The sequence below is a fragment of the Hemicordylus capensis genome, chromosome 4, assembly GCF_027244095.1.
Source record: "Hemicordylus capensis ecotype Gifberg chromosome 4, rHemCap1.1.pri, whole genome shotgun sequence".
Classification (NCBI taxonomy): domain Eukaryota; kingdom Metazoa; phylum Chordata; class Lepidosauria; order Squamata; family Cordylidae; genus Hemicordylus; species Hemicordylus capensis.
Genome location: NC_069660.1, coordinates 10,181,265 through 10,205,603, shown reverse-complemented (window position 1 = coordinate 10,205,603; position 24,339 = coordinate 10,181,265). Strand labels below are relative to the sequence as shown.

Genomic DNA, 24,339 nt, shown 5'->3' with positions numbered 1-24,339 from the left:
TGGACCAAAAAGGCCCTAGTAAGACTGGGGGGAGGCTGGCAGGTGGGAGGGGAAACCGCCGGAGACTCCCTTGTGGCCACAGCAAACTGAACTGGTTTGAACTCGAGCTGGACTGGGGCTCAGCTTGACATGCACAAAACCGAACCAGGCACAGTTTGGCTCAAGCCTGGTTCGACTCAAACCGAACCGGGTTTTCCAGTTTTGTGCAAACCTGTACTCGTGAGAACAGCCTAGTAGTCTCCCATTCAAATGCAAACCATGGCAGACTTAATAAAGGAAACAAGTCACTTTGTTACCTACTTAACAAAGGGAACAAGTCACATCTATCTATATAATTCTCCTGGGTGTGCCTTGGAATGTGCATCCCAGCGCCCAGCTGATTGGCTGGGCGGCGGACGCGCCTGATTGGCTGAAGCACACCCAGGAGGACTGGTTGCCGCAGTGGCGGTCCAGCCGTGGAGGCCAGAGGCGGCGGGCCCGACCCGGCTGTAGAGGCAAGGCCCAGGAGGGGGGGAAGAAAGTGGGGGGGGAGGGAGAAGTGGCAACGGGGAGGAGAGGCAGCTGGGCCTGAAAGCAGAGACTGGGGCAGAAGTGGGCGGGGGGAGGTAACTGCCGGCCCCAAAGAGCGCGCAGATGCTCTGTGTGGGGTTGGCTAGTATATTATACTAGTATTTTTAAGCCCGTTATAATAACGGGCGCTAGCCTTCCCCCCCCCCTTTTTTGTTTTGTTTTTTGTGGTTTTTTTTGTGTCCCTTGGGTTTTTGGCTTTTTCCCCCTTCTCTCTCTCTCTCTCTGGTTTTTGCTCACTGTTTCTTGGTCTTTTTTTCCCTGCACCGTCCCCCCCTCCCCTTTCCTCTCCCTTGTCCCTGTTTTCTCTCCTTTTTGCCCCTGGTTTTTTTGTTTGTTTGTCCGTTTTATCAGCTGTGAAGTGCGGAGTTCGCGAAAAGAGCTCCTCTCTATGCTCTGCTGCTGCTCAGACTGTTACAATGGATGCAAATGATGCAATAGGCTCCTTCGCTTCCATACCGGCAGTCTGGGCAGAGGCTTGCCACAGAGAGGAGCTTTTTCTGTAAGCTCCTCACTTCTTCTTGGAGGTGTGGTTTTTTTGTTTGTTTGGTTTTTTTTGGTCGATTGCCGCGGAGTGCAGTGGGGAAGTTAGGTTTGGGCAGCTGGTTGGGCGGGTGGGCGATAGGCGGGGGCGGTGCAGTTATTAATTTGGGGGGGGAGTGGGGAAGGTGGATTTTGGCACCTTGGAGGACGGGTGAGCGGGCACTATTGTTTTGTTTGGTGCGGCAGGCCTCGTTGGCGGCCTCGCCGCCTTCTCGCCCGGCTTCCTTGTTTTCCTTTTTGTTTTGACCGGTTTTCCCGTCCTCCTTTTTAATTTTCTCCCGCCGCCATTGCTCCCGGCGTATTCGGGGCGGCCACCTCTGGCCATCTCGTTGTTGTCTTGGGCTGCTTTCGTTCTGATCCCACCGCGGCCACCTCTGTCGCTTTCAGAGGCAGGGCCGGTCCCGCCGCTGCCGCCTCTGCCCTCCCTGAGTTGGCGGCAGCTGCTTCTGCCCTCCCCGCAGCCGCAGGAGCTGCCGTCATCCTCCCTGGAACCGCCGCCGCCGCCCTCTGCCTCCCTGTCCCGGTATCCGGCGAGGCGGCCTCAGCCAATCTCCCCTGCCGCCTCTTCACCCGGCTTAGAGCTCCCCTCCGCCCACAACCGGCTTCTTCTGGGCAGCCGCTTGTGGCCGTCCAAGATGTCTGCCGGGTGCTGGCGGTCGTGTCTCCCTTGCCCTGTTCTGGGCCTGCGCTTTGCGCAGGAGCAGAACAGGGCAGGGAGGCACGAACACATGCTTGGTGCCCGTCCACGGACGGACACCAAGCGTTTTATTAGAGAGGATACTTTACGATACAAAATGGCTGACATCCAGATTAGAACTGTGAGGGTGCAGCAGCTCCAGACTACCAGTGTGCTTTGCACAAGTGGGTGGAGGGGAGATGATCTCCCCTGTCGATGATCTCCCCTCTGAAGCCCACTGTGTTTCACGAAAATATGACCCTGAGGGTCATGGGTTGCTATGGTGTTCTGTTCCTGGCAAAAATCTGTCCCCAAGTGCAGGCAAACACAGTCACAGTGGACAGCAGGGGGTGGAGCCTCTGAGCCCATCAGCACTTGGGCGGGGCTTCAGAGTGTGCTCTCGGTGATGACATATGTGAGTACAGCATCCCTGCTAACTTTGTATGATGCCTGAACAGGGCAGCAGGCACCACTACTAACTGAGCAAAGAGGCACTTTTTAAAGTGGTGGTCCTCTTCTATTGAGCAGGGGAAGAGCAACTGTCTCTATGCAGCTCCAGCACAATATCCCTCCAGTGGTGCTGGTGTCTACCTTGTGTTTCTTTTTAAACTGTGAGCCCTTTGGGGACAGGGAAACCTTTTATTTATTAATTATTTTTCTAGGTAGACCACTTGGAGGGCTTTTGTTGAAAAGCGGCATGTCAGTATTCGTAGCAGTAGCGGCCGCTGAGGGCGCTGGTGGAGTGGCGGCGAGAGGCACCTTTAAGAGTAAAAGAATAGGTGCTTCCCTCTGCTCTCGCCACACCTGAACACTGCTTGGAGAAGCAGCGTGCCGCCCAGCACCCCCTGCGGCGGGGGATAAGCCTCCACCACTCACCTGGCTTCCATGGAGCCAATCCCCCGCCCGCGGCCAGGTGAGTGGCAGAGGCGACCCCTCACCACAGGGGGTGCTCGGCGGCACACTGCTTCTCTGAGCAGCGCTCAGGTGTGGCGAGAGCGGAGATAAGCACCTCTTCTTTTACTCTTAAAGGTGCCTCCTGCCGCCGCTCCACCGGCGCCCTCAGCGGCCACTACTGATTCGTAGTAGTAGTAGTAGTATCCGCAGCACGGCTATAGTTGTGCACACTCAGGCTAGTATTGCCCATATTGACCGACAGCAGTTCTCTTGGGTTTTAGACAGGGTCTCTCCTAGCCTGACCAGGAGATTCCAGGGATAGAGCCTGGGACTTTCTACATGTAAAGCAGATGCTCGCTGAGCTAGAACCCACCCACCCACCAGCAAAGAATAAGCATGTTAGACCATCAGGTCATTAATAACATCTCTGGCAAGGGCCAAGCTCCAATACTGAAAGTCATACAGGCTGAAGAACAAAAGGGCATGGGGATGTGTTAACATCTAACCAGGAAATGAAAAATTGCAGTGTTGCCTTCCCCTGTTTCTAATGTCCACATAATAGCTGTAATTCTCCCGCTGCAGCGTAATCACTATGGAAGCTGCTGGGTGCACAGTTTGGCCTGTTGTCTCAGCATCACTGATCACTGATGCTGCAAAAGCCATTTGTCGTCCTGCATGCCCTACCAAGGGGCATCAATTAAGTCGCTACCATCTGACTGTAAGAGAAGCACCAGCAGGGAAAAGATTGCCCAGGACCTGCATAGACTGTGACTTTGCTGTTATTTCAGGGGTTATGGGGTTGGGGTGGGAAACCAGGTGATTTGGAATCTGTTGGTTAGATCTCATTTACCTGAGTATCCGATCAGAATTTGAGCTATTCTTTGAAGGGTCACCGGTTGGGGGCTGCTGCTTCTCATGAGATTTGGCCAATTTTTCAGCAGCTGCAATGGGGCACCCAGACAAGCTGTGGGAATAACGGAAGGAAAAGCAAGACAAAGTGAAAAAGAAAGAAAGCAGACAAGAAAGAAGGAGGGAGGGAAGGAAGGAAGGAAGGAAGACAACAATAAGAAACATTTATAAAGCACGCAGGAGTGCTCTACAGCATTATTGTGCTTCAAACCTTACAACAACTCTGTATGGTGTGACAACAGTATTTTTCCCATATTGCAGATGGAATGAGACAGATGGTGACTATACATGTAATGTGCAAAGTAAAGTTACCACAATCCACAGGTTTCTGGTGTGTGTGTACCCCAGCTCAATTTGCAAGAGCCTCCCCATCTCTGACATCTTTTGAAAAAAAAGGCTGCTAAGATGCCTTTTTAAAAGGCTGTTAAGTTGGGTGGTGGACATTGGCAGATCCAGACAGCACAAAATGTCCATCTAGGCTTTTAATCAGACTCCTAGAATGCATTATTCTTTTTAAATTTTAAAGTGATCCAATGCTTGAATATTTGAATGTTGTTTTAATTGGGGCCGTTTTATTGTGAACCGCCCAGAGATGTGAGTTTTGTGTGGTATAGAGATGGGTCAAATAAATAAATAAATAAATAATGAAGAAATGAAGTCCTGAGCATTTCGTGGTGCCTCAACCCACCAAGACTCACTTGCTGAGCAGGACTTCTCAACCCCACCAGCAGACACCAGATTGTCTGGGGGTAAGGCAAGGTTTGTGAAGCCTTCCCTCTGCCTGGGAAGTAGGTTGCGTGAACGTCATGTGAAGTTGGGTGGAGGACATTGGCGTATTCAGATAGCACAAAATGGACCAAACTTGCAGCTCACGCCAGGAGAATGTGCTCACCAGGGACTGGCGGTTGGCGGCACCTTACTTGCCCCACACAATCAGCGCAAAAGGACCTGAAACTCTAAGAATACAAATTGAAACTGAACAGATCCAATCATTATGGACTCTATAGTTCTTTTTTGGATTGGATGTTATTTTACTTTGTATGATCAATTACTATCACTAGTTCTATATGACTCTATGATTTACAATACAGTCAAGGTTAATATATTTCATTTCTTATGGGTTGGTTTTTTTGCATTTATTGAATTATTGGATCTGTTGAGTTTCGATTGGCACCTTACTTGCTGCCATGTCATCTGAATCCACCCTGAGAGAATGCGACTTGCTTAAGGCCACTAGAGACCATGTGGAGGAGGGATTCAAGACAGAGACTTCCTGGTTTTCAGCTTGACCTTTTAGCTATTATGCTACACTGACTCTCTTGGAACATTGTGAAATGAAAGTGTGGTCTTCATAAACTATGTAGTTCAGGGTTTGAGTTGTATGTTGTTGTATATATTGTGTTTCTCTTTTTGACTTCAGGTGCTTTGATCACCTTAATTGTATTTTCCGTGGGCCAGTTATAAACTGATGGTATGTATGTATGTATGTATGTATGTATGTATGTATTTAATGTGTTTTTATACCACCCCATTTAAGAAGGTCTAGGTAGTTTTCAATTTAAGCTGAATAGGCAGCAAAATCTTATTTTGGATAGGCAACTACAGCTTCTAGCACCCCCTAACTGAGCAAAGAGGCGCCTAAAGTGGTGGTTCTCTTATATTTATGGGTGTTAATTTAGGAACATAGGAAACTGCCATATACTGAGTCAGACCATTGGTCCATCTAGCTCAGTATTGTCTTCACAGACTGGCAGTGGCTTCTCCAAGGTTGCGGGCAGGAATCTCTCTCAGCCCTATCTTGGAGAAGCCAGGGAGGGAACTTGAAACCTTCTGCTCTTCCCAGAGCGGCTCCATCCCCTGAGGGGAATATCTTGCAGTGCTCACACATCAAGTCTCCCATTCATATGCAACCAGGGCAGACCCTGCTTAGCTAAGGGGACAAGTCATGCTTGCTACCACAAGAGCAGCTCTCCTCTCCCATTTGATCTGCTATATGCTTTAACTGTTAAATTCTTGGTTTGTTTTATGTTGTAAACAGCCTAGAGACGTTGGTAGTGGACAGTATACAAATTTGCTAAATAAACAAAAAATAAAATAAATATGTAGCAGTATCAATCCATCCCTCCAGGAATTGTTGCTGGTGTTACCTTATGTTTCTTTTTAGATTGTGAACCCTCTGGAGACAGGGAACCATCTTATTGTTTTATTTATTTTATATATTTGTGATTCATGTTACCTAGTGCAGGGCAGCACTACGACTGGCCTCAATCCCAGCACTTCACACAAGCCTGGGTAGGGCTGCTTGTGTGAACAGCCTTCTGCTCTGGTATGTCAAGCATACAGAAATTTAGACTACTTATGGCCTTTGCTTCTTGATAAGATGGTGCACGACCCAATCTCAGAATCAGCCTAGATGCAGCTCTTGCTGTGGTTGTACCAGAAGCTTGGCACATTTTATCAGCGAGGTCATCTGAACCCGCTCTGTGAAAAGGTTTGCCAGTGTAAGTCTCATGGCTGCTTCAGGCATGACAAGAAATGTGCATGAAGGCATTTTGGGGCAAGAAATAGCAGATAACAAACAGGTAGTCATTGCGTCTGATGACCATGCACCCATGAACTTTGGTTTCAAGGATTCCTGATGTGGACATTAGAGGAAGCTACAACCAATTCAGATTTCCTACATGGGTGTGTACACAGTGCCATACACACACATGCAGTGGTCAGACATGATGATTTGCGCACATCTTCCTTACACTCCTATGTAGGAATTTTGCTGTTTGATTGAAGGAGCCTCAGAAGGATATTTCTGAGGCAGGACTGCACAACTTAAGCCCTCCAAATGTTGTTGGACTTCAACTCCCATCATCCTTGACTATTGGCCAATGTGGCTGGAGATGATGGGAGTTATAGTCCAACAATAGCCAGAGGGCCGAAGCTCTGCAGACCTGCCCAAAAGGGGACCTGATAAGATGTAAGGTAAGATGTGTGGAATCTGTCAGAATCATGGTTTCAAGAAAAGCAGCACAATCCTAGCCCTGCACATTAGCAGCTGTGGAAAATTTAATTTCCCTTTCCATCACTTGCAAGCTAGTGTTTAAAGACACATTAGTCTTCTCAGTCAATTGAGCAAACGTATCTAATTTTATTTCCCACTCCCAGTCTAAGCCTACCAGGAATCATTTGCCAGATCAATTTCTTTTCTTAGTTTCCATACAAACAATGAATAAAAAATTAAGCAAGAGTATTTGTAGCGTTTATAACTCTACCTACTTAGATTTAGTAAATTCAGTCCTAAATCTGATAGCATTACCCTCGTCATTCTTTGTGAAAACAACCATAGGGATTCTTTGAGATTGCTTCGTTTCTTTCATGCTCTTCCATGAAGCAAGAACAAAAAGGAAAAAAATGTTGAGCACCTGGAAAACTAGGCACTGTGCAGAACACATGAGAAAAAGGCCCTGCTGAAATAAGATTACCATCTAATAAAGTTTCCATCTAGTAAACTGAGGCTTCCATTCTGAGGCTGCTTTAATCAAGTAGCAGAATTCCTACATAGGAGTGCAAGGAAATGTGTGCAATTCATCATGTCTGACCATTGCATGTATTTGTATTGCACTATGCACACACATATAGGTAATCTGAATTGGTTTTAGTTTCCTCCAATGTTCACACCAGGAATATCTGAAACCAAAGTTCATGGGTGCATGGTCATCAAATGCAATGACTAGTTGTTTGTTACCTGGTATTTCCTGCCCTAAAATGCCTTCATGCACATTTCTTTTCATGCCTGAGGCAGCCATGAGACTTACACCAGTAAACCTTTTCATAGAGCGCATTCAGACGACCAGTGGTTCACTGGTTCCTGGAGCTCGGTGGTGAGCCTGGAGGTGCACCTATGTAATTTTGGAGCCTGGACCTAAAGGCCTTTGGATCCTCACCCCCCACAAATTAAGCATCATCATGCTCGGCCAGGCGACCACACCACCCGGGACAGACTAAAGAGCACTTTTTGGGCCTCAGGGGCTGTGGAGGTCTTTGGCCCAGTCCAGATGTCCAGGGGTAAGAGCGCCTCTGAGTGAGCCCTGACTTCTAGTGGGGGAGGCCAGTATGCCAACATCAATCGTGTCATATGAATCTGTCATTGTTGGCATAGTGAGAGCCAGCGTGGTGTAGTGGTTAGAGTGCTGGATTAGGACCGGGAGACTTTTGTCTCTGGGCGGCTAACAATAACATAAAACAAGTTAAAAACATACACAAAAACTTAAAACAATTTAGACCATTTAAAAATAAAAAACAGATTAAAACCTAAAAATTTAAAATGCTGAAAAAGCTTGGGTGAAGAGGTGGGTTTTCAAGTGCTTTTTAAAAATGGCCCGAGATGGGGAGGATCGTATTGCAGTAGGGAGCGCATTCCACAGTCTCGGGGCAGCAACCGAGAAGGCCTGTCCCCGGGTGGCAACCAGCCAAGCTGGCGTCAACTGGAGATGGACCTCTCCAGATGACCTGAATGGGCAGTGGGTGTCTTAATGAAGAAGATGTTCTTTTAAATACCCAGGGGCCCAAGCCATTTTGGGTCATTTTGACCCTGTGCTGCCTTTGGAGGCATTTTTAAAAATTGTTTTTTTGAAAAGGTTATTAGCATAAGTTGCTAGAGCTGCCATTTTCCAGGCTTCAACCTCCTTCCTTCTGGATCCCGAGAAATTAAATCTGGCAGAGGAAGGAGGTGAGCTATAGCACACGCCTGGACATTAAGGCACCACACTGTTGTGTATAAGCCGCTATTTAACATGCAACACCTGGTGAAGTTTGTTTTGAACTGTTGATGAGATGATATAGGACAATTATCAATTATCACCCTCTTAACTCACTGGAAGAGAGGCTATTGGAGGGTAACTTAATTCATCATTCAGCAGGCACAAAGAGCCCTGAGCAATGTATAACAATCATGGAGAAGATCTCTCGGGCCGTGGCTGGCAAACTGACATTTAGAGGCTGAACCTTGTGTTAAGTTTCTGATCTTCCAGAGCATGGAAAGTGTTTGGAACTCTAATGGCTCTTGTGAAACATCACACACGGGGTCAAGGGGAGTTGTCAGAGGGCTCCCAGTGTGTCCCCAAAGTCCTTCCTTATGCGCATGTTTCATTAGCCAGGTATTAGCCACTGATTCTTGGTGTGAGGTCTTCCAAGAGTCTCCCTATTTTCAACTATGAAATGCCCGAGGGTGTGTGACAGGCATGGAGACCAATAATCTCAAGGGCAGCATCCATTTGGACCACCTTGGCTCTTGTGGAAGGTGGGTCACTAACTCTGGGACATGTCAGCCTAGGGAAGATTCATAGATGGCGGACCGTGGTGGTGAGCACAGCCTCAGGCCCACTGGCCCTTTCTCTTTTCAGAGATTTGAAAGTGGTTCAAGAGAGAAATTTCACTTCCCATGTCCTAGATGGGACTAGATAGGCCTTGGGCCTGATCCATAGGAAACTGCCATATACTGAGTCAGACCATTGGTCTATCTAGCTCAGAATTGTCTTCACAGACTGGCAGCAGCTTCTCCAAGGTTGCAGGCAGGAATCTCTCTCAGCCCTGTCTTGGAGAAGCCAGGGAGGGAACTTGAAACCTTCTGCTCTTCCCAGAGCGGCTTCATCCCCTGAGGGGAAGATCTTGCAGTGCTCACACATCAAGTCTCCCATTCATATGCAACCAGGCCAGACCCTGCTTAGCTATGGGGACAAGTCATGCTTGCTACCACATGACCAGCTCTCCTCTCCTATCCAGCAGTGTTGTTCTTATGTCCTTAAAGGTAAAGTGTGCCGTTGAGTCGTTGTCGACTCCCGGCGCCCGCAGAGCCCTGTGGTTTTCTTTGGTAGAATACAGGAGGGGTTGACCATTGCCTCCTCCCACGCAGTATGAGATGATGCCTTTCAGCATCTTCCTATATCGCTGCTGCCCAGTACATTCCCACGGAGATTCGAACTGGCAACCTTCTGCTTGTTAGTCAAGCATTTCCCCACTGCGCCGTGTAAGGCGACTCTTATGTCCTTATATCCTATATATATACAACTTTTGTCCCTCCGTCACCACGGGTCAAACAAGTTCTGCACATTTTTTGAAACCATGCCAAAATGACCCCACCTCAGTACCAGAGGTAAAAGTGGGATGAATGCAGACAGCAACAATAGAGTTCCCTACTTTCAACCCACTTCCAATTTTTGGAAAAATTAACATCCGTCTCCTTCCTAAAACATTCTCTTCTGCTCCCTTCTCTGCTCTGGTGCTGTTACAGTCCAGGTTAGTTGGCCATCTTTATTAAAGCAATTGTTTGACTAGTCCAATTGACTTGCATAACAGAGATTTAACAAGTAGAACCTGCTACAAAATGTTGTACCCTCAAACCCCAATGTCTGCTTGCAGCTGGTAAAGGATCAAGCAGGCCAATTCCTCTCCCACCACACTGGGTTCTGCTGCTGTTTTTCAGGCAGATACTTAACCTTCTGTGGCTCCTAGGAGTTAGGATGCTAGCATATTCCGTCTTCATGAGGCAGGATTGGGGATTTTTTGCTTTGACTTTTTCTTTCAGTTTATGAACATATCACCTCTGAGTACCAAGGAGTTCACCAAGCTAGAGTTGCCAACTCTGACTGAAGCTATTGGTAGTGCTTTTTTCTGAAACATTTCCCCCAATATTTTCCCCATGAGCAAGCCATTAAACTTCCCAGAATTACTTTCAACAGTCATCTAGAGATTAATGGTAATCCCTGGAGGGTTAGCAACCATTCTGACTAACAAAGAACCAGTGCAATTGGAGAAGCACCAGTATAGCATCAGTGCTTCTGAAGAGCTCTAGACTAATGCTGCACCGGTGTGTGTGTGTGTGTGTGTGTGTGTGTGTGTGTGTATCAGTAACCCGCCCTAACCTGGAAGCCCTCTGTGTCACTCGAAAATATGTCTCTGAGGGCTGTGTAACCCTCAGGGATATATTTTTGGCTGGTACAGTGAGCTTCCTGGTAAGGAGAGGTCAATGAAATTTGCCCCCTCTACTGAGTCAGCAGGGGAGCTGAGTTAGTTGAACTTTTCAGGGACACCAGTGCTTCTCTCGTTGCACCAGTGCTTTTGCTGGCCAGGAAGTCAGCCTATATAGATACACAGATACACACACACATACATATACCATACATATACCATACATATACATAAATATACACATATACATATATATATATCTGCCCTGAGCAGCAGTGTGCTGAGGGGCGAGATATAAATATTTTAAACACACACACACACACACACACACACTGTACACTACAAGACCTCCACCAGAAAGGTTTTTTAATTGTCCCTAGAAAAGTTACACTCTTGCTACTAATGAACAGGCTGTGATGCACATACCTTCGGTGTGTGTTGCGGTTGCTGTTTACGTGGCCCTGTCCGGTGCACCCAGGTGTCGGGCATTTTAATACATTCTCGTGCATGGCCAAGACTTTCATAATAAAGAGGAGAAGGAGAAGAAAACAAATGAGGATGGTGAGGGAAAAATATGATTCAAAAACCCCAAATGAGAAAAGTTACCTCCTCAGTCTCAATGCAACAGATTTCTTGGAGAGGAATTGAACTGGGGTCTTTTGGGATCTGGAGATCTCAACCCATCATAGAAAGTAGTAAAACATTTTCAGCTTTCCCAGATGCCTCTGGCTGATAAGCTTCCAGTCCAATTGGCTGGGAGTTGATATGAGTGTCCTGAGCTATTAAAACATAGGAAGTTGCCTTATACCGAGTCAGACCATTGCTCCATCGAGCTCAGTAGTGTCTACACTGACTGGCAGCAGCTCTCCAAGGTTTCAGGCAAGAGTCTCTTCCAGCCCCACTTGAAAATACCGGGAATTGAGCCCGGGACTTTCTGCATGCAAAGCAGATGAACTACAGCCCTATCACATAAAAATGTAAGCTGCACGCCAGGAAGCCCCAGTTCCAATTTTGTTTCTGCTTTCCATGCATACATGCCCCCTAGCTGAGTTGGGGCAAGGGTCTGAAAGCCCTGAAACAGCAGATTCATCTGTGAGCATTATCGAGATGGGGAACATCTTGGAAACCATAGGCTACTGGAGCTAGGAATGATGGGAACTGTAGTCCAGCAACAACTGGGGACCCAAATTTGAGAAGCCCTGGCGTACAGGAAGAGCAACACACAAATGTTAATTTTTCAAAAACAGTCTCAAAGGTATTCCTCTTTGCCATGTCATTACGATTCTCCTGTCGTATCTCTTTGAAGTACTTTTGAGTGACTGAAATTGTATTTGCTTATATCTTTTGTTTCAAGTGGGGTTTGTACTTATTAATGGATCAAGCAGGAGTATAAAACCCAAGTGTTTTATTAGAGAAAGCTTCAACATCCTTCTGAGTCCCTCCTGCTCTTACCCCATGCTGTAATAACAAGCACCTTCCAGTAGCCGTTCACTTTATCTGTATCTTCCCCCTGTGTTGCTGTGTTATTCTTCCTGACTGTTGCCCTACCTCTCCTATCTAGTTCCACATACACTGATACACCCTTAGTCTCTCTTTAAATTTATATATAAATATATATAAAAATATATAAATATATATATCCTGAAGATTTTATATATATATATATATATATATATATATATATATATATATATATATATAAAATCTTCAGGATTACTGCCTCCTGCAGCGATGACCTTAAGAGCAAAGAAAATAATTTGTTTTTCAGTTCTTTGGAAAGTACATGGCTTGCTTTTTTCATTTAATTTTATTTTAAAACCATACTTGTGAGAAAATAACTGATGTCCCTTGTCTCGTCCCGCCCCTCCCCCCTGGTCTGCAACCTTTGAAAATCCTGATAAGGCAGTTTTCCCTGCTTATTATCATAAGCACATGCAGCGCTTCCTGTGATGCTGTTAGAAAGAAGCCATTTCACTGTCACAAATAACAATGTTTACCCTTTGGGTAGAAAGTATATGAAACTTTCTATGCCACTTTATCCCGATTCATACTTAAAAACAGAACACATGCATTATTCATAAATCCTTTGTGTTTTGCTGCAATCTGCACCCCCACCATTGTTTGCAGACTATGCAGAGATTAATCAAAACATCTCTTTTCCTTTTAAAAACAAGATATTCTTATTAGAAAAGCAGTTCATGGGAATTTGCATGGAAGAAGTACTGTATTCATCCCAGCAAGAATGAATATAGTACTTGCTAGGTAATTACAGTTGCCAACTCTGTTGGAAGCTGTTCTTGGAGGTTGCTCACCCAATATTTTTCCCAATATTTTTCACCATCTCAAGCCATTACAAACTCCAAGATTGCTTTCAATAATCACCTGGAGATTGATGCCAGTTCTGGAAACTTCAGGTCAATCCTGAAGGGCTGGCAACCTTATATTCTGGTATTTTCAGTTACAGTCCAATTTTCATTGTGCTTTTAAAGAAAATCAATGATGAAATGAGTTGGGGGCTACATAAAAATCCCCTCACCAATATTATCTCTACTTTTGCCTTTTGCATAATCCATCTCTTGCCACCGCAGATGACTGTGCAGGAGAAGGGAGGGAAGTGACATAGGCCAGGGATTGTTGACCTCAGGTCCCCAGATGTTGTTGAACTACATCTCCCATCACCCCCAGCAACAATAGCCTTCAGCCACTGTGTCTGGGAATTATGGGAGTCAGCTGTAGCTGCTATGTTTCAGAATAAAACAATATGTGTATGTTGGGCAATTTTTGCCCCTCTCTCCTTCCCTCTGGAGCATTCTGTGCTACCCAAAAAATATGTCCCTGAGGGCTGAGAAATCCTTAGGGACATATGTTTGGATGGCATTGAGTGCTTCAGAGGAAAATTGGCAAAAATTGCCAACCCCTGCTGCTACACGCACAGTTTCATCGCTGCACACACACAGTATTAACCAGGATGTCAGCCAGTATATAAAAATTGTCTTGCTATTATGATATAGGGTCTTTCCCAGCCCTGCCTAGAGATACCAGGGTTGAATCTGGGGCCTCCTGCATGCACAGCATGTACTTCTGTCACTTAACTGTGGGTCTTTTCCATACTACACATGTTTATGTACTATCAAGATGGTTTGTTCCCTTCTCCCCTTCTCCTCTTTGCCATGCTTTACCTGAACTCTGCAACCCACAGCACCCCCAGGAGCACAAGAGCTGCCGGATCTGATCAACAATGTTAATAATAATTCATATAAGCCCCTGGTGGCACAGTGGTAAAACTGCCGCCCTGTAACCAGAAGGTTACAAGTTCGATCCTGACCAGGGGCTCAAGGTTGACTCAGCCTTCCATCCTTCCGAGGTTGGTAAAATGAGTACCCAGAATGTTGGGGGCAATATGCTAAAATCATTGTAAACTGCTTAGAGAGCTCCGGCTATAGAGCGGTATATAAATGTAAGTGCTATTGCTATTGCTATATATAAGTAGCAATTGCTGCAGCAGCATCAATTGGACCAGTACAGTGACATAAACATCTTTACAGCACACTCACTCTCAGGAGGGATCCTATCTTTGTGCGGACAGCCAGACAAACTGCGATGGTGTGGATACAGTCCTGTGACGTGGCCTGTGCCATCGCAGCCAGGAGTTGGGCATTTGATCTCACGCTTCTCGGGTCTCGAGGGATCTAGGAAATGTATGAAGAAGAGGCACATGACCAAAGATGCAAAACTTATTGGTGTTATAAAAATTCTTTCCCCTCCCTGGCAATTCCTGATGTGTTATCTAAGGAAGAATCCAAATTCACTTCAGATTTTGCTTTAAGTTAAATTTTGGTTCCAAAATTCTGCTAAATGGCAACATAAGTATCTACAGGCGCAATCTCTCTCTCTCTCTCTCTCAATCTCTCTCTCTCTCTCTCTCTCTCTCTCTCTCCTGTCCACATTGTATGGGCAACAGAAGCTCCAGGAGTGAACAGTTCCCAAGAGTTCTGGATCTGGAGATCTAGAACCATGGAGATTAGGACTATAAGGCCATGCAAAATGGTCTTGATCTCCATTATGGTCCCGATCTCCATGCAAAGCAACAGATGACCAATCACTGTTTCAGGATACAATTATACCCAACCATTGCCATTTTTGCTGCAGTGGCGATCCTGTCAGGGCACAGTGGTCGCACAGGAGGGCATTGCCATCACACTGTTAGGGGCAAAGAGGCAGTGAGATGGTAGAAGAATTGTCCTTGCTCCAGCATCCTGTAATTCTCTAGTATCCCCTGGAGCCATTCAGTCTAGAATAACTCTGTACCAGGCTTATCGGAAAGACCTGTAGGGGAGGTCTCCCTCAGAAGGAGGGCAAGTTCAGATCTATAGCTCAATAGCACTGGAGATCCCCAGCTGCTACCAAACACCATTTCTTTGCCATTGGGGCAAAAAAGCAACAACAACCCCTCCAGCGCTTTATTTGCCACTGAACCTGAAAGTTGTGATGCAGAGTCAGAGGAACATAGGAAGTTGCCTTCAACTGAGTCAGACCTTTGGGCCATCTAGCTTAGCTACACAAACTGGCAACAGCTTCTCCAATGTTGTAGGCAGAAGTCTCTCTCAGCACTATCGTGGAGATGCCAGGGAGGGAACTTGGAACCTTCTGCAGGCAAGCATGCAGGTGCTCTTCCCAGAGTGGCTCCACCCCCTGAGAGGAATCTCTTATTGTGCTCACATGTAGTCTCCCATTCAAATGCAAACCAGGGTGGACCCTGCTTAGCACAGAGGACAACCCATGCTTGCTACCACAAGACCAGTTCTCCTCACCTTTGCTGTAGTAGCTCTTTCTGATGGAGTCCAGGGCTTTGTTCTGCTTCTCCTCCACCTGGAAATGTTTCACATGTTCCCCCGTCAGCTGGCCAGGCTCCCTCACAACCTTCACTTGTTCAGCTTTCAGTGCAATGGCCTGTTCCAAGAGGCCCAGGTTCCCCCGGGTCATCATGTCATACATCTCAGACTCATCGGTCACAGTGGATTTCTGGGAGTGGGAATCATCATCCTTGTCATCGTCTGATCTCACTTCCACAATAACAGAATATTCAGGTTTGGGGCTGACCATCTGTCCTTCACAGTGGGTTTTTGGGGAGTCCTGAGATGCATGAGGAGCTTCTTCACAGATTACTTCAGTTGCTGTCTCCTCTTCCTCCTCCTCCTCCTCTTCCTCCTCCTCCTCCTCTTCCTCCTCCTCCTCTTCCTCATACTCTTCTTCCTCCTCTTCCTCCTCTTCCTCCTCCTCCTCTTCATTATCCTCCTCTTCCTCTTCCCCTTTTTGGAGTTTGCTGGATTCTTCACAGCTCACCTCATCATCCCGATGTTCCAGGCACAAGTCATTGCTGCGCTCGCTGGTGACCTCAATGACTTCCTCGGCGTCTTCCGTCTGGATGATGATCTCCTTCTCACAGTCCTCCTCAACTGCCTCTTCCTCCTCCTCCTCTTCCTCCTCCTCTTCCTCCTCCTCCTCCTCTTCCTCCTCCTCTGCCACTCCTTCATGCACCAAGTGCGTAACATTCCCACCAGCTTTGGAGACTTGGCTTTCACTTTCAGGCACCTGTCCCATGGCAGCCAGAGTTCCTTCTGCTATTTGGCCTAGATTTAAAAGAGAGTTGGCAATTATTTCTTGATAGCTGTTGTAGCTGGCCTTGAGCAGGCCGGGTGTAACAGTTCCCACACTTTGCCCACAAAGTGGGGGTTGGGGGCTTTGCCCTGTAAAGGGGAAAAAAGAGAGGGGGGGGGAAGGACATAAATGGGTAAATAGCCAATCTCAAAGGTTTAATTGAAACCCATGCCTTGCTATTGCACTCCTGGTGTGGCCACATTTATTGCATTCAGCAGTGGCAGGTAAACAGGCTGTTTTCTGTCTTAAAATTGCTCCCTCTGATGAGATGACTGTCAGCTGCTGACATTTATTTTCCCCAGGATGCTGCCAGAAGCCATCAACCAGACACTGGTGCACTTTGTTTTGTACCTCTCTAGACCAATATTTATGTGTGGAAAACATCATACAGAAGGCTGATATCAACAGAGACGTACATCATTTCTCTGTGTTTACATGGAGAGAGCGATTACTCTGGGATCCCTGAACAATTGTCTTTGCTTATGCCCATAACTCTTTCTTCTCAGTGCCAATGAGCCTTATGGTCATAGGAACATAGGAAGCTGCCATATGACCAGTGTCAGACCACTGGTCCATCTTGCTCAGTATTGTCTACACAGACTGGCAGCGGCTTCTCCAAGGCTACAGGCAGGAGTCTCTCTCAGCCCTATCTTGGAGATGCTGCCAGAGAGGAAACCTGGAAGATGCGCTTCCCAGAGTGGCCCCATCCCCTGAGGGGGATGTCTTACAGTTCTCACACATGTAGTCTCCCATTCAAGTGCAAACCAGGGTGGGCCCTGCTTAGCAAAGGGGACAATTCATGCTTGCTACCACAAGACCAGCTCTCCTCCCAATGCTGCTTCCCAGCCCCAGTCCATTAGCTTTGCAGTTCAGGTCTGCGGCCCTCTGGATTTGCAGCCTCTCCTTCAGCACGGCTACTATGAACCTGTTTGTTGGAGAGATGTGATTCCTACACCGGACAGAGAACACAGTCAGACTGTGCTCAGAAGTGAGTAATAATCTATCAAACGGTGCCCTATTTAGAGATGCTGTGTATACATACAGTTGTCTGAACACATGTACGTGTTTTTGTGTGAACGACGGAATAAGGGTATTCACATGTCGGGGAGCTAGGTGGGGTGGGTGTGGGGAAGGCTGCACAAAACTTACTTTCCCCCAGATGATCCTTCACCATTGGTGGGAGCACGAACTGAGCTTCCACATGATCCACATTGCTTCATGCAGTGCAGATCACTGAAGGCCGGGACAATGTGTTCCGGCCTCCACGTATCCCACAATGCACTTCATGACACACAGTGCATTGAGGGATACTGCCATGAGATGAGCACTCTAGGCACCCATCTCTGTGTGTGCTTGGACTGCAAGCAGCCCAGTCACACACATGATACTGGTACGTGCCGGAATTAAGGGCACACTTGCGCTCTTAACCTCAGCTAAAGGCTAGGCTTAAAAGTGGGGTTAGGCAGACGGACAGTGCTGGGATCCATCTGGACCTCGGCACTGCACATGAGCAGCCTAACCCGGGCTGGGCTGCCCTAGCCTCGGTCAGGCTGCCCGTGAGAACAGCCTTACAGTGTGTTCATTTTAGAAGTGAGCCAAAGTGCAGGTTACAGATAAGAAGTATTCGACTGTATCTGCATTTAACGTAACGTATGAACAACAGTACACGTCCACAGGATCTGACGTCCTGGATTCTACACCACGCTGGCTGACAGCCTAACACAGGAAATAGATAGCAAAAGAAGTGCACGCACAGCCACTGCATTCCAAACTGAAGCAGCATGGTGCAGAATCCAAGGGAAAGAGAGCTGTGGTCTGCAAGGACAAAGCAGTGGAGCCGAATCCAGAATGGTAAACGTTTAATGGAATAGGTATGATGTACAGAGAGGCAAGTGCCGTCTGCTTTCAGTGCTCTTGCTGCTGGCTGTTTGTTAGCCCCGCCTCTACTCCAGGACTGGAATGCAAGTAACTAAAGCCCCATTCAAAAGCTGGCCTGGATGAAGGAATGGATTAACCCAAAATATCACATGTGGGTGTTCATGTGGCAGGAGGGTGATTGTTGCTGGTTCTTTCTTCCCTCTGAAGTGCCCTGTGTGTCACCTGAAAATATGTCCTGCATGGCCCTTAGGGCATATTTTCAGGTGGCACAGTGTGCTTCAGAGTGAAGGGGGGAATGGTAAATATTCCCCGCTCCCTTATGTGAGCGCCCACTCTGCTTTAGTCGGGAACACAGCAGTTACACACGTGCTTTCTTTACTGTGCACACACACTGTGTTAGTCAAGAGGTCAGCCAATATACATAGGTTGTATGTGCACTGAACATAATGTATAGGTACACCGCAATTACAGGACGCTGCCATATACTGAGCCAGACCCTTGGTCCATCTAGCTCAGTATTGTCTACACAGACAATAGCGGCGTCTCCAAGGTGGCAGGCAGGAGCTTCTCTCAGACTTGTCTTGGAGATGCTGCCAGGGAGGGAAGTTGGAACCTTCTGCAAGGCAAGCAGATGCTCTACCACTGAGCTGTAGCCCCACCCAATGTGTCATTTGTGTTTGCATTATAAAGGGGAGTGGATTTCTTCCACCAGGTTATCTGGTTCCGTGACATCCTCTATTTCCCAAAGAGGTAAATTAAATTCGATCTACAATCACTTCCTAAACCTCATGCAATGAGAACAACCATGAAGTGAAAGGAAAATAAAGGGCAATGAAATTGATACTTTAAACAGTCTCCTTCAAGAAAGGATGGCCATCTTCTCTATTCTTAGGAAAAACACTGTTCTACAACAAAAAGATTGGAAATGTATTTGAGCTGGGCTCATCACAGAGGGTCAGGCTCTATAGGAAGCTAGGCATCACATAAGGACAGTTTAATTGGCTTGGAGCACCTTCACTGTGGAGGGCTGATGACATGGGGTGGTTCTCTTGCTGAAAGATCCTTTTAGAGCAGGCATTCTCAAGCTAGAGTCCCCAGATGTTGTTAGACTACCACTCCTATCATCCTCAGCGACAATGGTGGAAGGTCAGTTTGGGAGTTGTAGTCCTGGGGACCCAACACCTGGGGACCCATGTCTGAGAACGATGGTTTTAGAGGAGGGATTCCCAACTTGTGGTATTCCAGAAGTTGCTGAACTACAACTCCCATCATCCCCAGCAACAATAAATTGTAGTTGGGGGTGATGGGAATTGTAGTTCAGCAATATCTGGAGTACCACAGGTTTAGAACCTCTGTTTTAGAGGATCTTATGGTAGGGATGTGCGAGCTGGTCATTAACCTGGTTCGGCTTGCATCCGGACCGGATTCAAGCCACCCTGGGTCGCTTGGGCTTGACTGAGCCCAGTTCCGGCCTGGCTGGTGAGCCGACTTGGAGGGCAGCTAATACTTGTAAAGGGGAATCCGTCTAGGTTTCCCCTTTACAGGTACAGGGGATCTCCTAGCCTAAAAAGGCTTCCTTCTTTAAAGCGGGGTGAGGGGCGCGCAAAATGCTTAATCTTTAGCTTTTAAATGAAGGCTCACCAGTGGCAGGGACCGCGGGGGCAGCCGCTGCATGGCGGAGATTTAGGAGGTGGCCGTGTAGGCTCCTCCAATGTTTAATTTGCATATTTAAAATGAAGCCCCACCGGTGGTGTGGGCGGGCACTGTGGTGGCAGGGATTCGAGAGGCAGCGATGGGAGCTTTTCCAACCACCCTCCCAAATGATTGTCCAGGTTGGCTGCAGCCCTTTGCAGGCCTCTGTGTATGCCTCTGCACATGTGCAGAAGCCGGAACAGGGCTGCAGCCGGCCTGGATTATCAATTGGGAGGGAGGCGGGGTGGTTGGAGGAACCCCCGCTGTCACCTCCTGAGTCTCTGCTGCCACAGCGGCCGACTCTGCTGGTGGTGGGGCTTCCTCCTGAGTCTCTGCCATGCAGCGGCCACCCCAACTGCCCCGGCCGCCAGTGGGGTTTCATTTAAGAGGTTAAAATTAAGCATTTTGCCTGCCCCACCCCCTGCTTTAATGAAGGAAAGTCTTTTTAGGCTAGGAGATCCCCTTCACTTGTAAAGGTGAATCCTAGCCAGATTCCCCTTTACTGAACCCCCCCCCCCCCCGCTGAGCTGGCCCATGAGCTGGTTCTGAGAATTGGGGGGTGGGTGGGTGGTCCGGTTCGACCTTGGATCACCCAAACCGGGCCAGCTCAATGGTGAGCCTGGCTTGATGCGAGCCGACTCACACACCACTATCTTATGGCTCCTCCTTTTTAAGGATCAAGCTACATTTGGTAGTAAACCCATCATTAAAAGATAGGCTTCCACCAGGAAGTGGACCCAAAGTAGTCCTTTATATCCAAAAACAATTGCAAGGGGGCTTATTTGGCTCAAGACCATGACTCACAGTGAAGGGAGAGTAACACTCCCCCCCCCCACATCATTTTTGCATTTTTTCCATGCTGACTATTTAATAGCAATAATTTTTCAAAACTGCAATACAAATGTTTTCCCAAAGAAAATATTTTTTGAAGCAAGATATGAAAGTATTTCCACTAAAGTAGAGATGGACAAACTTGGCTCTCCAGCTGTTGCTGAACTACAACTTCCATCATCCCCAGGCTCCAGTCACAATGTGACTGGGAATGATGGGAGTTGCAGTTCAACAACAGCTGGAGGGCCAAGTTTACCCACTTCTGTAAAATATAGTGTGCCCTCGAGTCGGTGTCGACTCCTAGCGACCAAAGAGCCCTGTGGTTGTTCTTGGTAGAATACAGGAGGGATTTACCATTGTCTCCTCCCATGCATTATGAGATGATAACTTTCAGCATCTTCCTGTATCGCTGCTGCCCGATATAGGTGTACCAGCGGGGATTCGAACCGGCAACCTCTGGCTTGCTGGTTAAGTCACTTCTGTACTAAAGCCAAATGTCTTTTTGAGAAGGCCTGACCAGCAGTTATACTCTGTGGTCCTGTCTCTGAGAGCCTCTTGTTCTTGAATATAATTGGAGAATCCATCTCTCTGTATTATTTAGAGGAGTTATAACTCCAGATCGTTAACACTCCCTGCCTTGTTCCCATCCATAAAATAAATCTTTGCAGTCAATAATCAAATAAACCACCTTCTGCAGGCTGAGAGCTGCTGCAGGTCTCCTCTTGGTCTATCGTCTCAGCCTCTTCCTCCTCCAGCGTGCCCTCGGAATCGTCCGTCATAGACTCCTCTTTTGCCTCTGCCTCCTCACTCCCATCGCTGTCAACATTGTAGCCTTCATCAAGGGCAAGCTTAAGGGGGTGGGACTTCCTCTTGGACGCCAGATGTTCAGCCTCCGCATCTTGAAGTTTCCTCTTCTTTGCTAGTGGGCAACTTTGTAAACTAGAAGAGCAGTGAGAGGAAGAGAAGGAGAGAAAGGTCACAGCAATGTAGTGGATTCAGGTCTCCAAGAAGCAGGCATATATGTTGTGGCAGGCTAAATTCCTATGCTTCACTTTTTAATTTTATTATTATATCATTGGCTGACATCCTGCACAACAGGGAGGCTGCTATTCTCACAGTCATACCAAATCGGGCTAAGGGAGCCTAGCCCGATTTGGTATGTCCATGAGAACCACTGGGCTTGCAGCCAAACCCGGTTGTTCTCAAGCAGGTCACCCACTTGAATACCCCACCCCTTAGCCGAGGTTATCGGAGCAAGCGCTAACCCGGCTTTTTTGATCGTGAGTTGCCGTGGCGTGGCTCCGCGCTGCAGCAACTCATGAGGAGATCCCTGGCAGGGAGGCTAAATGCAGCCTCCTGGCTCGGGGGGTCTCTCCAGAATGCCCTGTGCACTCACGCAGGGCTTGCTGGAGCTTCCGGGGGCCGCGCAGCCCCCAAACTCCCCAGCCCCCACTGGGTCTGTAACAGAGCCAGCGGCAGTCATGTGGGTGGCCGGTTCGGCCACCTGCAGTTGACTGACGGGTCCTCTGTGAGGATAGCGGGCTAAGCCTACTCTCCTTGCAAACCCCATCTTGGTGGTTCCCACTGATTGTGGGAACCGCCTCAGGATGTCAGCCCAGTAATGTTGTGTTTGTGAAGTTTGCATAAGTTGTGGACATTGCATCACACAAGAGTAAACCCATTATTTCCAGTTGGCTCACTCTTGTCTTATGAAGGGGAGGGTGGATGGAGAAGGCAGAGATCTGAGGGGAAGTGGCACAAAGGAAGGAAAGGAGGTGTTAAAGAGAAAGGAAGGTGTGGAAAAGCTCAGATAGGGTTCTGGAGTAGGAGGAGCTGTGTGCTGTTGCCAGAAAGGCAGTGGTGGGGTCAGGGCTGGCCCACCCATTAGGCGGACCAAGGCAACCACTTGGGACAACAACCTATGGGGCGCGCTGTTGCACTCCCTGCCCCCTTCACCCGCATGGACACCCCCGCCCCCATGGGTGTGTGCGCACACCTCCCGTTTCCAAGTGAGTGAGCAGGCAGGCAGGCACTCCCTAAGATCCCTGTTATTCTCTTGGCTGCTGACTTACTCCTAATAACTCCTGCTTTCTTTGGTTGACCACCTTCCCTGCTAACTGAGCAATTCTTGAGCTGGTCCTGGGTGAGGTGGATCTACCAGGGAGTGCTTGCATGCTGTGAACTCGGGCATCACCTGTGGGGAGCTGTGGCAGGCCTGTCATGGGCATGCTATCGGACTTCAAGGATGAGGAGGAGACAGGCAGTGTGACAGCGGAGGAGGAATGCAACAACCTCAAAAGCAAGAAGTTGCAGAGGCAAGCCGGACCGACTCGCGGGTTGTTGAAAAAGAAACAGAGCCTAGTACGACAGCTCCTGTGGAGGAGGCACAGCCAATCTCAGCTGTAGAGAGGTGTCAGTTGAAGAGACAGGAGGAGATAAGGAGACGCACGCGCAGAACGGCTCAACTAACAAGGAGAGCTGCTGAGTCAGGGACCCATGATTGAAAGCACATGGCTTCAGCCTATTTAAGATGGCTTCACCTCAGCCGCATTGCTGGTAGCAACGTCATGCATTGGTGAGCTGCCCAGCTGTGTTCCTGCTTGTTTTGACTCTGGACCATTTGGACTCTGTTTGTGGAATTCAACTTGGACTTGGTTTGACTGATTGGATATTGTAACAACTCAGACTGGCTTTGGTTTGGAAATTGCTTACTGCCTGGCTCTGACATTCTCTTTTTGATCCTTTGCCTACTTCACGCTTCGTCTGCTGATATACAGCTCTAGATTAGCCTGACAGGTTTATGACAAGACCTAACCATTTGCCCCCTCTGCAGCAGGCCCACCCTGCCATTTGCCACCTGCCCTGCCATGCCTTGCCTGCCCCACCATTTGCTGCCCTCTAGCAGCAGTGGTGAAAAATTGGGCACGGACCACTGCCAGCGTCACTGTGTCAGTGGACAGGCAAGGGTTCTTTGGGGGGGGATGTAGGCTAGGAAGCCAAGAAGCCCCAAAAGGCAGAAACATCTGTATTGGAGAGGGGACTGGAGTCCTAAATTTCACTTCATGATTAGCACTAGCTGCCCAGCTTTGGCTGAAGGCTGCTAGCATATGTGTCTTAATTTGCAATTTTTACATAATGGCCAGTTTCTGGACTTGTGAAGCATCTGTCACTCTCTGATTAATTGGAACAATTCAGTGGCATGGAACTAATATTTGCCTGGTTCTAAGGGCCAAATCCTACAAAACATGGAGGATCCATTATTGGAGCTGTGGTGCTGGAGGAGACAGTGACTCTTGTGGTGTGTGATGTGTGTGTGTGTGTGTTTGTGTGTGAAGTCTCTCAATTTGCTGTTTTTTGATCTAATACCTTCTATCTTCAATGATTTGCCCCACAGAAGAAAAAATATAGGCCTCAGTAAGTCCCACCCACCCCCGCCACCTGTGTGGTGAATAACAGCTTTGGAGATGGGCGGGACTGAGGTTCAAGAAACTGGGAAAGAGAAAGGATAGCCCTCGGTACCACTGTTGCTCCAATCAAGGCAGGAGCCCCCTGAATCTGCTTTAAGGAAAATACTGAACATAATTGGGAGGAATCCAAGACTTCCCGTGTCATATTCATTAAAATATAAGGTGAATTATGGGGTAGACCAGTTCACCTGAGTGCTTTCATAGGAACATAGGAAGCTGCCATATACTGAATCAGACCATTGGTCTATCTAGCTCAGTATTGTC

The 24,339-nt window shown here is 47.7% G+C and overlaps 1 protein-coding gene across 11 annotated transcripts in view; it reads right to left on the bottom strand.

Annotated features, from left to right (window-relative positions):
• Nucleotides 1-24,339, bottom strand: part of MYT1 (myelin transcription factor 1) — a 232,449-nt gene that overhangs the window by 67,568 nt on the left and 140,542 nt on the right. For 8 of the 11 annotated variants that reach the window (XM_053249644.1, XM_053249643.1, XM_053249646.1 and 5 more), the window contains exons 6-10: nt 21,297-21,547; nt 15,361-16,296; nt 14,104-14,238; nt 10,976-11,066; nt 3,531-3,644 (exon numbers count right to left, since the gene is read on the bottom strand). In XM_053249644.1, the coding sequence (XP_053105619.1) occupies nt 3,531-3,644; nt 10,976-11,066; nt 14,104-14,238; nt 15,361-16,296; nt 21,297-21,547 (1,527 nt within the window). The remainder of the gene's footprint in view (nt 1-3,530; nt 3,645-10,975; nt 11,067-14,103; nt 14,239-15,360; nt 16,297-21,296; nt 21,548-24,339) is intronic. The other 3 variants (XM_053249649.1, XM_053249653.1, XM_053249650.1) reach the window with 2 other exon arrangements.